Source organism: Elephas maximus, chromosome 16 (genome assembly GCF_024166365.1).
Source record: "Elephas maximus indicus isolate mEleMax1 chromosome 16, mEleMax1 primary haplotype, whole genome shotgun sequence".
NCBI lineage: Eukaryota > Metazoa > Chordata > Mammalia > Proboscidea > Elephantidae > Elephas > Elephas maximus.
The window spans coordinates 19,090,922-19,105,945 of record NC_064834.1 but is presented as its reverse complement, the minus strand read 5'-3'; the positions used below and the strand labels follow the sequence as shown (position 1 = coordinate 19,105,945).

Genomic DNA, 15,024 nt, shown 5'->3' with positions numbered 1-15,024 from the left:
TGAATTTGTTGAAGAAACCTGTGCTGTTTTGAAAAACACTAGATTGTAAGCTGTTTGAACTAATAGAAATGCCTGTTCAGCTTTGTGTCCTCCTTTTCTTATCCAAAAAAGTACCGGGTATTTAGCAGATTCAATAAGTTTTTTATTCCTGTTGTATTATATGTATTTTTGTAAAGCCTTTTACATTTTATTTGGGACATCTGTAGAATGTTGAATGAACTAAATCTATGTAGTCCTAAGCTAAGGTTGCTACCAACTTGGACATTTTGTCCCCTGGTATCATGCTTTTGTTAATTATTAAAATTGTTCAGAGAACCATTTTCTTCCTTTTAAACGGTACTGTGGGCTATATGTTGGAGCCCTGGTGGTGTAGTGGTTAAGAGCTCGGCTGCTAACCAAAAGGCCTGCAGTTCGAATCCACCAGCCGCTTCTTGGAAACCCTGTGGGGCAGTTCTGTTCTGTCCTATAAAGTTGCTATGAGTTGGAATCAACTTGATGGCAACAGGTTTGGCTTGTTGGTTTGGCGGGCTACATAGATGAGTAAGAGATAGTGCCAGCTTCCTGCTGTTAAGCTTAAAAAACTGGTAACAGCAACAGTTTGTTTCCCAATCAATAATAATTTCAGGGCGTGAGGAAGATGTCTTAGCACCTTTTCTCTCCTCCCCCTATAAGAAACCAGAGAAGAGGGAGACTTTGGGTTAGAAGTCAGAGGACTCATTGGAAACAGAGTTCCTTTGAGATCTGGGCACTGGAGTGGGGCCAACTCATTTTTTATGGGATTTGCTTGTAAATAATGAGCTATGAGGCCCAGCTTTACACTCTGCTCTAATAAAGACTGAAGGGAACTGGTTTCTCCTTTAAAATCCTGAAACTGGGTTTGGCATCTTGCCTTAGGCCTCCATACTTATTCTTCTCTTTTTTTTTGATGGTGGAAAACTATTGATCTTATTTTCCATGTTTCAAATAATAAGAATGTTGCTGATTTGCTCTGACTGGCTCCTGGGTATCTGGTTGCACACTTTCTTGACAGCCTGGTGCTCCAGCTTTCTTTCCAGAAGTGATGTTTTGGGCTGTAAGACCTGGCTCCAGTGTTTTGATCAGACCTGCCTGCTCTCCAACTCCCCACCCCCACCCTGACTTTAATGGGTGGGGGGAGTGGTGGAGTCTCCTCTTTTTGGTTAAATAGCTTATTGGCTCCTTTGGTCCCAGTGCAGGAAAGTCAACAGCCGTAACTTCTTTCAAAACAAAAAATTACCGGGGTTTTTTTTTTTTTAATTGTAAAATTTTTGGAAAGGATAGAAAAGCGTAAAGAAATAAAAACTGCTTATAATCCATTATCCAGAAATAATTTCTGTTAACATAATAATTATTCCAGTCATCTCCTGCTCCCCACCCCCAACCCCTGCAAACAAAAACAGGATTATAGGATGTTTTTCAAATGCTTTATGGGTGTTCATTTCTTTAACAAAGTGGGGAGGAGCCCAGTGATGGGAATATTGTACTGGCTTCTCACATCAGAATCACGGGATTTCTAATGTTCTTAGCCTTCTCACATTTCAAGTTGAGGAATTTTTTTCTCCAATATATATTCCTTTATTGGACTCTTGGCATTGGGAAGACAGGAAGAAATTAAGTGAATTGCTCAAGGCAAATCAGAATCAGCTCTGGATGTATATGGCTCTCAGGCTCTGATTTTACATCTCCTGTTTAGTGCCTAATTTGACTTAATTAGTTATTTCAACTGCATTAGAGTTCCCATCCTTGGGTATATGAGAATCTTGGGAGTAACAGAATCACAAAGGTGGAATGGCCCTAAGAAATCCTTCAGGTAGGCTAAGTATTTTTACCCTCATTTTACGAAGGTTGTGTCTTGTCTAAGTTCAGCAGTTACAATAAAGGAGGTGATGTTTTTAAATGAAATGGCATTAAATGTCCTTTCCTTCCCTCCCTCCTCCTTTTTCCTCCCCTTTGAGTCAGCACAGTTGCTTAGCAAAGCCCCACATTTCTCTTTAAGAAATAGAAACAAATGTCTCCAGGGCTTTTTTTTTTTTTCCTGATAAAGGGAAGGAAAAAAAAAAAAAAACCCTGTTGCTGTCCAGTATAAGTGCTATAAAAAAATAAATGCCGAGGAAATGGTCATAATAAAAGGAATTCAGACAGAAAATGCTTTCTCAATCAGCTTCAAGTGTCAAGGCTTCAGTTTCTGAGTTAAAGGGAGGGAATTTCAGCCTGATGAATTTAGGCATGGAAAAAAAATTTGAGGTGGTTACTTCAAACCCCATCCTCCATATAACGTGTGCTTACAGACAGGCTCCACAGGAGAAACAACTGAAAGGCAGACATCTAGGTGTGTGAGGAGGCCTGTTCCTGAGGCTCTGACCTGGCACTGACTGGTGAGTAGTCAGATCATCCTGCGATTCACCCTCCAACCAGCAATGCCTTATGTATGGTGTCACCAGACTAGTCAGAAATCAGCCGGGGCAATGTTACCCTGGATCAAAGTAGTAGTTATTATGTGCTGTCGAGTCGGTTCTGACTTATAGTGACCCTACAGGACACAGTAGAGCTGCCCCCATAGAGCTTCCAAGGAGCAGCTGGAGGATTTGATGCCGACCTTTTGGTTAGCAGCCAAGTTCTTAACCATTGTGCCACCAGGGATCCAAAGAGGTACTAGTTAAATTGAATCTGATTCAGGTTACACGAAACTATGTGCCAGGCGCTGGGCTAAGTTCTGGGGAACAAAGATGAAACAAGCAGGAGCCTGGCCCATAAGGAATCTCAGTTTGCCTGATAAGACAGGTAACCAAATAGTATAGCCCTTAACACACAAGGGTTATAGAAGGGTTAACAATATGCTCCAAAAAGAGAAAGGAGCAGATTAATTTTTCCTGAATGTGTCACAAAAGGTTTTATGAGCTGCGCTTTGTAGGATACCACCTGGTGGGAAAGGGGGAAGGCATTCTAGGCAAAGGGAATGGTGTGAGCAAAGATGTGGGAGCATCTGTCTGGGAAGGTGTGTCACTGTGTGTGGCTGGAACACAAGGTCCTTGGTGTGGATGGCGGAAGAATGCAATGATGGACATGGAGATGAAACTCTGACTAGAGGCTGGGGTCAGAGTGTGAAGAACATCAAATGACACACTCAGGATGGATACTAGGCAGATGCAAGCATCAAAGGATCAAGTTCGTTTTATAGCAATGTGGAAGTGGTTTTGAAACTGTGAATGAGTAGAAGCTGGAAGAGTTTTAAAGTGCCTAATAGTAAAAGCTGGCTGCAACGATGGACTCAAGCATAGCAACAATTGTGAGGATGGCGTGGGACTGGGCAGTGTTTCGTTCTGTTGTGCATAGATAGGGTCACTATGAGTCAGAATCGACTTGATGGCACCTAAGAACAACAACAACAATAGTAAAAGCCTAGATTGCCTTGAAAAGCCTGTTGGTGGAATTATGGACATCAAAGACAATTCTGGTGAGGACTCAGAAAGAAGTCAAGAAAGCTGTTACACTGGAGATGGTGCACACAGCAAGAAGTAGCAGCAGAGGAAGGGCAGCAGCAGAACCAGGAGACCGGAGTGAGATAGCACTGGAGCCAAATCATGGAACGAGAGTTGAGTGCTTTCAGGCAGGAGGCTTCCTGGTGGAGTGGGGTGCCAACACTCACTTATCAGTGGAGCTAAAGAGCTTTGGAACATTGCCCCAGCAGGGAAAGTGTGGGCAGCGACGCTCTCAAGGGGCTGAGAGGCCAAGAAACCAGGAAGCAGAAACTGAAGAGACAAGGAACACAGGAAGCAGAGCTGCCCCAGTCTCAAAGGGTAGGGTCACGACCTCTGGGGTTTCAAAGGGTAGGGTCCCCACTCAGATGGACTAGGAGAATGGGGCTGTTCAAATTCGAGGGAGCAGAGTTGCTGTTCCAGTGGACCTGGAAGGTGGAGCTGAAGCCTAGGGCTCAGGGGCCTCCACTCATAACCCAGAGAGTGTGGCCAACACCCAGATTCTAGAGGGGAGGGCCATTGCCTAAATGGCCTCAGAGAACAGAGGATTATTTTCAAGCTTTGAGAGCTAATGGAATGTGTTCTGCTGACTTGCTTGGTGCCTGTTATCCCTTCTTTCCCCCCAATTTTTCCCACTTGTAATGGATATGTCTACTTTGTGCCTGTTCCACCATTGTATTTTTTTGGAAGCAGATAACTTGAATTCTAGATTCCATGGATGAAGAGGAATTTTTGGATACTGGACTTGGAGTCGATCTAAGACTTTTGCTATGATATGATGGGGTGAATGTATTTTACATGTGGCAAGGACATGAATTTTGGGGGGCCAAAGAGTGGAATGTTATGAATTGAATTGTGTCCCCCAAAAATGTGTGTCAGCTTGGCTAGGCCATGATTCCCGGTACACCATTTTATCATCTGATGTGATTTTCCTATGTGTTGTAAATTCTACCTCTATGATGTTAATGAGGCTGGATTAGAGGAAGTTTATAACTCAATCTACAAGATTAGATTGTATCTTGAGTCAATCTCTTTTGAGATATGAAAGAAACGAGCAGAGCAGAGAGACAGGGGGACCTTCTAACACCAAGAAAGAAGAGCTGAGAGGAAGCATGTCCTTTGGACCTGGGGTCTCTGTACTAACAGGCTTCTAGACCAGGGGAAGATTGATGACAAGGACCTTCTCCCAGAGCCAACAGAGAAAGAAAGCCTTCCCCTGGAGCTGGCATCCTGAATTCAGACTTCCAGCCTCCTAGGCTGTGGGAGAATAAATTTCTCTTTTTAAAGCAATCCACTTGTGGTATTTCTGTTATAGCAGCACTAGGTAACTAAGACAAGCAATTATAACATAACCCTACAACAGCAATTATAAATTTGTTCCCCTTCAGGTTGATTTTTCTAATCCAAATAAAATCTAACTCCAAGCCCCATTTGCCAGAGTTGGCTAAAAACTGAATCTTGATTATATTGGTGGTGGCAGTGGTGATGGTGAGGTACTCCCTGGAGTTGTCCAAGAATCTTGGGGTCTTATATGGTACCCAATAAACAGGGAATACGAGCTGATCTTTTTCCTGGGGTGCGCATCATAGTTCCCTTAGGCACCTGCTGTCACTGGTAACTGAGCTACTCCCCCTACCTCTACCTCTGCTGAGTACAAAGCTCCACAGCTCTATGTTGGCTGAGAAAGACTCCCTGCAATGGTCGTTACTGTGTAGCTTCAGAGACCCTTTCACTATTGCTCTCAAGGTTGAAGCCTTGGGGTCTGATCCCCATAAGCATTAGCATCTCCAATTCCTATGGAGAGGGCCAGAAGCCCCTATCCCCTCCCAGTAGTCCTGGTCCCTCAATTCAATCAAAGGCATTAGCTTCCCATTCCTTCCTCTCTAGGACAAGCCAACTTAATCTCACTCAGTGGTCCTGAGGCCCAAAAGCTCTTGACATTCCTGTGTCTTTTCCCATGAAAGTGCACTGTGCTTTTGAAGTCAATGGTAAATTGGATGAAGTAAATAAATCCTTGCAAAAATGTGATAATAGGAGAGGCACTTATATAAACCATTAACCATGACTTTGGAGACATGGTCTTTCCTAAGGAGGGGTTGTCTGGGGAGGAATTTCAGGGCTGACAAGGCAGGCGAGAGAGGAGTCATCTGGAAATACGAGAAGAGAAAAGTGAAGTAAATTATTTTTTATTTATGATTAATTATGAGTATCATTTACTCTGGAGGGAATGGATTGAACAGTTGTTACACAATTTCTCAAAATGACCAGAACTAATTCCCTGATATATGTTTTTTAGAGCTTTTTTTTTTTTTTTCACAAGAAGTATTTGCACATGGTAATGGGCACTCAGGGTGAAAGCAAGCCTCTCTTTTCATTTTGTCCCTTCGACCTTCTCTCAAGAGGTAACTGCAGTTATCACCAGCTTCTTACGGACCGGAGATTTTCCAGCCACATATGAATATATGTGCTGGTTTTTTTTTTTTTAAACACAAGTAGTGGGTCTAGTAAATTATACTGACTATTCTGTATCTTATTGTTTTTACTTAAAATAGATCTTGGGTATTGTCTGGTATCAGTACATGAAGTTCTATCTCCATCTTTTTAATGACTGCATAGCATGCTCTCGTACCATGTCAGGATTACCTGGTCCTTTCTCAGGCACACAGGAGCCACTGCAAATATAAAATAAAAAACCAATTTCCTCTATCTTGAGAGCTTGTAGTTCAAATATGATCTGCCTACTCATGTTCCTCTCTAAGTGGAAAATGATGCCAATTCTAGCTTCTAAAAATTCTTCTGTGTCGGCTCTACAGAAACCACAAAGATGGAAGGCCCTTGAGCAATTCCTGTTTCTCTAGTTTTCCCATGTAATGTAGGATCATCCAGGTTGGAGACCTACAGTTTTCCATTTACCTTTTAAGACGTGTTCCATTTTATAGGAGTTTGGGCATATTTGGATAGATGTGGGGGGTATAGCAGATCCTTTGGGGAAAAAAGTAGATAAGGATTTGGCTCTAGTTTTAAATGTTTCTCCTCTGAGTTACATTCTTTACCCATTCTTTGTTAACTGAGCCAGCTTAAGTGAAATGATAAAAGGAATGTCACAATCTGAATAAAAGGTTCCACTGCTTAAGACCATTTCTACCTCATAATTTCAGGACAAAGGAGCCCTCATGTCTCAACAGTTAAGTGCTCAGCTACTAACGGAATGGTTGGTGTTTCGAACCTGCCCAGCAGCTCGGTGGGTGAAAAGACCTGGTGATCTGCTTCCTCTGGTAAAGATTACAGCCAAGAAAACCCTATGGACAGTTCTACTCTGTCACATGGGGTTGCTATGAGTCAGAATCGAGGGCACCCAACAACACCACCACCATTTCAGGACATGACACCTCATTGCCAGACTCTACCTCACAGCATCCTTACAGCTGCCAAAACAAAAAGCAAAACCCATTGCCATCGAGCTCTTTAACCACTGCGCCACCAGGGCTCCTCTTGCAGTTATAGCTTTTGCTAATAAGGGCCTGATTGTCTCTGTGTACTTCCCAGTTCAAATTCTTGGGAGAGAGAATCAAGCTCAGGACTTTTCACACCAGGCCACAGGTCTAATGAGTCAGGGTGATTGTCTCCTGCCCTCCCCTCTAGCTAGGTGTGTCCCAAGAGGACATTGGGATCCCGGCTTTAATAGTATCCACTTCAGAGGGTTATTTTAAGGATAAAACTAGATCACACATGTAAAGCCCTCAGCACAGTTTTAGGCACACAGTGAGGGAAGAGAAAACGGAAGCTATGATTCAGCAAGGTGAGTGTCAGGATAGAGAGCTCAGAGAAGGAACGTACCCTCCCTGTAGAGATGACACAGGCACGGGGGTTTTCCATTCAGGCCCTGTGCGGTATTTATCCATCCATCCCTCTTGGAATCAGAATTCAAATGTGAGATGGTTGTCTCAGCTTTGCATGCTTATTTGAATTGAAAATTAAGTAAGACTTATCTGACATAAAGACTGATTCAGCTGTCTGACTCCATTTCTTATTATCTGTGTGACCTGCAAACACTTCTTGATCCAAACTAGCTGCAGTTTCCTCACCTAGTAAAACAGGAAGAAAAATAGGGATAATAATAGTAAACACTGAGTTATGAAATTAATGTCCCCAGCATATAATGTTTAATAATTGTTAGCTATAACACCATCTATCATTTATTGCATGCTTACTAGGGGCAGGGTATAGATGATCTCAAATGATTCTAGCTGTTTTTGTGGATGACTGAGGAGATGAGGAAAGGGGAAGTCTGAAATGACTCCCAGGTCTTGCCAGGCACCTCTGCTCCCGCTTACAATGCTGATCTAAGCACTGAGAACAATTCTCTTCCTCTCCTTTTTGTCAATTTCTGTTCTCAAATATTCTCCTCTCAAGGAGCTCTCACCCAGTGTCCTATTTAGGGTTCTAACCTCTGTTCCCTTCTTGCCGGGAGGCACAGGGCCACAGTCTGGGAGATGAGGTCATAAGCCCCACTCCCTTCCCCCCTGGCAGCTCCTGGGAGAAAGTACTTAGCCTTTTTGGTGTCCCCAGCTCCCGCCCAGGGCCGAATACCTCGAATTTCACCACCCTGCCTTGCCAATCTGGGGGGCGCCTCTCGAGCACTTTACTTTCGTCACAACTCAAGTGGATGCGATATCCCAGGGGTGGGCCCAGGTCCTAAAATCTCAGAAAATCATGGATGAAAGGGACTTTAAACTGAGTCCCAACTCCTCATTTTAGAGGAGTAAACTGAGGTCTAGAGAGGGGAAGTAATTGCAGTAAAAATGTTAGGAGCAGAACCGAGACTCAAATCTGGGTCTCCTGCCTCCCGAGGCAGGTGAGGCTGGCCCTAAACCAGGGTGGCAGTGGCGATCCTGGTCCTCCTGGCTCTGGGGACCGCTGGCCTTGTCACTCAGGCTGCGTTTAGAGGCGGCTCCGCTTTCCAAGGGGGCTGCGGGCCTTCCAGAGGACCTGGAAAAGTCCCAGGGTGTGCCTGTCGGTGGACGGGAAGGAGCCCCGGGCAACTGGAGAGGGAGGAACACGCAGAAGGTCGCCGGGGCGGGGGGCAGAGTCCTGGCTGGGGTGTGGAGAACGAAGCCGGTAACTGAGCACTTCGAAACCCCGTACGGTGCCCGGCCGCGAAGGCAGCGGCCGCCACCCGGCTGCGCGTCCCGCCCCAACCACTGGCCCGGCGAGGCGCAGTCGGCCCCGCCCCCTGGAGCCCTGTTCCCCCGGCAGCCGGCGCCGCGCGCAGTAAGCCGATCCCTCCCGCCGGGCCAGCGGCGCCCGCGCGCCCAGTGCACCGCGGCCGCTTCGCCAAGGATGCGTTAGGCTGTGGGCCCCCGGCCACCAGCGGCAGCATGGCTCGGCCCATGCAGCTGGCTCCTGGCTCGTTGGCGCTGGTGCTGTGCAGGCAGGAGCCGCAGGAAGGGGCGACGGAGGCTGGCGACACCGAGGAGCCCAGCGGGCGCGCGGTATTCCGCGCCTTTTGCCGCGCCAACGCGCGCTGCTTCTGGAACGCGCGACTGGCGCGCGCCGCCTCGCGGCTGGCGTTCCAGGGCTGGTTGCAGCGCGGGGTGCTGCTGGTGCACGCGCCCCCCGCTAGCCTGCAGGTGTTGCGCGACGCTTGGCGGCGCCGGGCTCTGCGCCCTCCGCGTGGATTCCGCATCAAGGCGGTGGGTGAGTGCGGGGCCCGGAGGTGGGGGGACCCCGCCAGAGCTGCCGGGACTCAGTCCCCTGCCCAACTCCGAGGGAGCCTGTCGGGGCAAGGGAGGACGCCAAAGGTGGGCGGGAGGCCAGGCCGGGTGGCTGGAGGAGGAGGTGCTGGCCTCCCGATACGCCCTGGAGACAGTCCGTCCCGATTGGACACCTAAGTCCCAGCCCCTAAGATTTGTTTTCTTTTTTCTTCGTCGGAGAGCGAAAAAAGAGTTAATTGCAAAGCCGTATGCACACGTTTCATTACTGCTTTTACCTCCAAGTTGTACCCCTCCAGCATGCCTCCATTCCTCAACTCTTCAGCTTGCTAGGCGCACAGGTTCTTGGCGGAAGAAAGGAACTTTCTACTCAAGAAAATGATGCTCTGGAAAAAAAAGTCTTTGGGTCCGGGCCGGGGGGGCGGGTGGGGGGTGGGGAGTACGAGCTGCGAGCAAGAGACAGAGGCCCCGAGCTCAGCTCCGTGGGAGCTCTTGAGAAGGGTAAAACCCGCCGATTCTTAACTGGCTGCTTTTTTTCTTTTAGTTATAGACTTGGAGCAAAGAAACTGTAGTTTTCATGTTATGCTGTCTTAGGTGGTGTGTGGGGTCTGGGAACAGAGCCTCGGGGGAAGTTTGGGGTGGCTAACTGCTTGAGAAAAAGAATTGACAAGGGGCGCCTCGGGCCTCGGACACCACCCATCCCATCAGCTACAGATAGAGAGAATTCTGCCTTCGCCATCTTCTCAGAGAGCCCGTTTGGAAAATAGCTTCTTATTTGGGAACCCACTGCTCCAGTGAGAGGTCTCTGATGCCGGCCACTAAATTCTGGCGGGAATTTTAGCTCTCTGTAACCGCCTGGTTCTGTCTGTCTGCCCTTCTGTGGGGTTGGGACGGGCCATTTGATGGTGTGCTGTTGACAAGTCACCAGTTGTCCCAGTCCTGACTTTTGACTCCTGGTAAGGATCCCCTCTCTTGTCTTAGTCCATAAATCACCTCCCTCTTCCATCTGAGGAGAGGTAGCAAATAAAAACAAACAAAAACGTTTGTTTCAGTCCTCAGGGCCAGGGCAACCAGAGGCACCTGATAATTGTCTATCATCTGCTCCCAGACGGTGTCTCTACATCCCAGACAGTGCTGATCGGTGAGTTTAAACCTCGGTTGCTCACCTCTGTGCACTCCTATTTGGTCTATTTTTTGTCTTTTTTCCTTTTTCTTTCCTGAAGAGCAAAAAAAGAGTTAATTGCAAAGCCACATACACACATTTCATTACGACTTTTACCTGCACAAGTGAAGAAAATAGGTTTCTGGCTCCGAGAGCAGTGAGCCAGGTAGCCAAACCAAAATCCCCACAGGGGGAAGGGGTCTTTCAGACAGAACCCTTTTCAGTCTCGGTTTTTCTGGTTTGAATTAGTGGCTACATTCTCTGATTCCCCAACCCCCTTTCAAAGGTGAGCATAGAGTGCGTTGGAGAGAGAGGGTGGGACAGAGTGGGGGTCCAGACCTGGGGGTGAAATACGAGAGGGCTTGTACTAATTCAGAGGCAGCCATAACGCCATTACATGGGATCCAGCAAAGCAGTCGTCAGTGCTGGTTTCTGGGTTGGCCCTGTTTGCTGCCCTCTGAAAGATGCAGTGGACAGAGCACATCCAGCAGGTGCTGCTAGTTAACACTGGTACTGCCTCATGGCATGGGCCCGGGATGTGGGGGGCACTGTACGGTCTGGAGTGTAACACAGTGGCCTTTACACTGGGTCATCGCCTCTGACTTGGGACATCGCCCCTGACTTGGGTCTCTTGGCAGGAATGCTTTTGACATTTTTAAAGGAGTTTGGATAATTTGGACATTCAGCTGGAGTTTGGACAAAACTACTTATTAGAACATTTTGAGGAGTGAAATGGGAAAAGATCTTAATTTCATGTCCAGCAGTGCAGGCACATGGCGGGAGGGAGCTTTTTTTTTTTTTAAACAGAATTGCTAAATACTAGTCTAACTTGGGGAAACCCTGGTGATGTAGTGGTTAAGTGCTACGGCTGGTAACCAAAAGGTCAGCAGTTCAAATCCACCAGGCGCTCCTTGGAAACTCTATGGAACAGTTCTACTCTGTCCTGTAGGGTCGGTATGAGTTGGAATCGACTCGACAGCAGTGGGTTTGGTTTTTTTTGGTTTAGTCTAACTTGGGGAAACCCTGGTGGTGTAGTGGTTAAGTGCAATGGCTGCTAACTGAAAGATCAGGAGTTCTAGACCACCAGGCACTCCTTGAAAACATTGTGGGGCGGTTCTGTTCTGTCCTATAGGGTTGCTATGAGTCGGAACCGACTTGACGGCAATGGGTTTGGGGTTTTTTGGTTTTAGTCTAACTTGGGATCACTGGGTCAGATTAAGAGGTGAGGCACCAGGGTCACAGCAGAATCCCAGAGGGTGGTGAAGGCAGAAGGAGCTACCCTTTCCCACAGGAAGTTTTCATTTGGCTTACTTTCCTGACTTGGGCAGTTCTGGCTTCCAGAAACTCAAATGGGCCGCAGGAGGGTGAGAACAGAGCTGCTGTGGACTGTTGCAAGGTTCTTGCTCTGTTCTCACTGTTATTGTGGGGAGGAGCAAAATATTAGAAAAGGGATCAAAGGATCAAGTTGGTTTCTTTGCTGTCAGGTTTTTTTTCAAAGGCTGATTTACTCCCGCTTGGATGTATTTGGGCACAGGGAGAGAAAGAGGCATGGCTTCAGCTTTGTAAGCTCAACTGTGCTTTCCTGGGCCCTTCTCCCAGGCTTCTGGACCTCATGCTCATGGGGCCTCATAGAGCATGAGGAGTGAGCACCCGGGCTAAGCAGACAGGAGCGACCTGAGTCTTGGGTGCAGACCTGAACGTGTGGGCAGTTTAAGGCCCTGCTATGGTTTATGTTTTCTCCTCCACATTTAGTTCCTCTTCACCTTCTGTGAGGAGCCCTGGTGGCTCAATGGTTAATACCCAGCTGCCCAAACCCACCAGCCGTTCTGCAGGACAAAAGACCTGGTGATTTGCTTCTGTAAAGATTTTGATTCTGACTCATAGCGACCCTCCAGGACATAGTAGAACTGCTCCCATAGAGTTTCCAAGGAGTGCCTGGTGGTTTCAAACTGCCAACCTTTTGGTTAGCAGCCAAACTCTTAACTGTTTACGCCACCAGCACTCCTTCTGTAAAGATTACAGCATTGGAAACTATAGTTCTGCTCTGTGTTTTAGGGTCGCTGTGAGTAGTAATGGACTCGACTGCAATGGGTTTTTTGATTTTGGGTTCTGTACTTTGACTTTCCTCTGACAAGAACAGCAGATTTTAGGGAGAGGGCATTTCCTTAAAAAGGACACTGGATCTTTAACTTGATAACCAGGAACTCACTGTTGTGCTCAGATCTTCCAGTAGCTTTTCTTTTCTTTTTTCTTTGTCGTTAACAAATGAAAGGGATTTGCTCTGGAAGCTGGAGGGAGACATCTGTTAACAGGCCTGAGCTACTGCGGGAGGTGGCAGGAGGTAGCCATGGGGGCACCTGTATTTGTTTGGATGAATCTGTTGTTACCCTGAGACTACACCTACTGGGGAGGTGAAAGGTGAATAGTGGGAGGCCAAAGAATGGCTTCCTGGGGTGAGGGAGGGAAGGCCACTTGGCCAAAGAAATTTGTTCCCTTTTTCTGAAATCTGTAGCTAAGCTGTCACTAACCTCTCACCTGCAGCCTGGCCTTCCATCCAGTCTCTGAATAAAAATGCCCTAAATGCCTTTGTTTTTTTTTTTTTTTTAAATGCTTGCTTCATGAATTCGTTCATGTGCCAGACCTTGTTCTAGGTGATTGTGTGTTTTAGTGCATCTTTCATTGAGAGTTGCATGTACTTAAGGAAAAAGTGGAGTCAGCCTATTTCTACTGCATTCAGTTCAAGAGCGAGCGCATAGCTGAGCAGGAGGCCATGTTCTAGGAGCTGACTGGTTCACACACAGGCTTCTCCGTCCCGCAGTGACATGTGTGGGCCGTCCAGATCCTGCCTTTGGGTTAGATGGGCAAGAGTTCTCTGGTGTGTGTTTTGGGGAGTACTGAAGATCAGGCAGGTCTTGGTGGCCAAGGGGAGGTGATGGGAGGCTCTTCCCACCTCTTCCCTTGCTTCTCCTGCCTGCTCCTTGAAACATGTCTGAGCATAGTCTTCCAATCACAGATATCAAGGCTAAATTGCAAGTGCCCCAGGAGAGTAGAGACCAGTCACTAGTTTATGCTAGGTGTAAATAACTGATTTCAGAGTCTATCCTGAGATCTGGTTTGTCAGAGGAGGAAGAGTTCAAAACTACCTTGTGTCCGATCAAGACTTGGACAAATCTCTGAAACTTTATTCTGACTTCTCCTGTGACCTAGGGACTGGGGTGGCCTGTGTAGAGGTTGTGAGGAGAGGGAATGACCTAACTCCTGTTCTGCCTTGTTTCTGAAGTTCTGCCTTGAATGGCAGGTAGTTGGGCATCTTGTAGGATTTAGTAGCTAAGGGGTTAAGTAGCTAATGGGTTAAGTGTACCATATGATGAATTTTTCAAATGCATACACGTGTGTAATCCCAATTCCTATCAGGATTTAGAACGTTACCATCACTGCAGAAAGTTCTCTTCATGCCCCTTTCTAGTCAGTCTTACCCTACCCCCAGAGGTAGCTACTGTTTAAATTTTCTTTTCATTGTACGTTAGTTTTGCTTGTTCGAGAACTTCACGTAAATGGAATCATACGGTATGTATTCTTCTGTGTGAGGATTCTTTCAGTCAGCTTTATGTTTGAGATCACCCTTTTGCGTTACCAGCTTGTGCTTTTTTACTGCTTAGTAGTATTCCATTGTATAAATATACTGCAGTTCACCCATTTTCCTTTAAATGAACCCCTAGGATGTTTTCAGTTTACAGTTATGAATAAAGCTTCTATGAGTATTCATGTACAAATCTTTTTGTAGACATTGGCTTTTAGTTCTCTTGGGTGCATACTTAATTACTGGCTCATAGAGTAGGTTTATGTTTAGTTTTATGGAACCTTTTTATAAAGTGATTGTACCATTTTATACTCCTATGAACAACATGAGACAGTTTGGTTGCTCCACATCATTGCCAACATTTGATGTCAGTCTTTAATTTTACCTATTCTGGTGAGATGTAGGGATAACTTGTAGTTTTAATTTGCACTTCTCTGATGACTAATGGTGTTGAACACTTTTTCATGTGTTTATTGACTTTGTGAAGTCTATGTTCAAATCTTTGGCTTTTTTTTTTAAGCTGGTCTGTTTGGCTTTATATTGTTGAATTGTAAGAGTTCTTTATAGATCCCGAATACCAGTCCCTTGTCAGATATATGTTTTGTAATATGGTCTAGCCTGTGACTTGCCTGTTCACTTTTTGGTGGTATCTTTTGAGGAGAAATTTTAAATTTTGATTAAGGTTGATTTATCCTTTTTTTTTGCTTCATAACTTAAATTGTATCCTATATAAAGAAATTTTGCCTAACCTGAAGATTTTCTCTACTGTTTTCTTCTGGAAGTTTAAAAAAAAAATTTTTTTTCCTGGTTTTATGGTTTTACACTTAGGTCTATAATCCATTTTGAGTAAATTTTTTTGTGTCTGATACGAGATTGAGATTCATTTTTTTATATATGGGTATCCAGTGTTCAAGAACTATTTATTGAAAAGACTGTCCTTTCTCATTGAATTGCCTTTGCATCTTTGTTGAAAATCAGTTGACTATGTGAGGATAGATTTCTGGACTCTATTTTATTCTGTTGATCTTGAGTCTGCCCTTTCTTCACTGTATTTATTACTATGTAGTAAGACTTAAA

At 45.8% G+C, this 15,024-nt stretch overlaps 1 protein-coding gene across 3 annotated transcripts in view; it reads left to right on the top strand.

The window, feature by feature from the left end:
• The first annotated feature begins 8,764 nt into the window (after positions 1-8,764).
• STOX1 (storkhead box 1) overlaps positions 8,765-15,024 on the top strand; it is a 60,882-nt gene continuing 54,622 nt past the window's right edge. The window contains exon 1 of one of the 3 annotated variants that reach the window (XM_049855165.1): positions 8,765-9,191. In XM_049855165.1, the coding sequence (XP_049711122.1) occupies positions 8,873-9,191 (319 nt within the window). In that variant the 5' untranslated portion in view covers positions 8,765-8,872. Of the gene's footprint in view, positions 9,192-9,695; positions 12,709-15,024 lie in introns of those variants that run through there. The other 2 variants (XM_049855170.1, XM_049855167.1) reach the window with 2 other exon arrangements.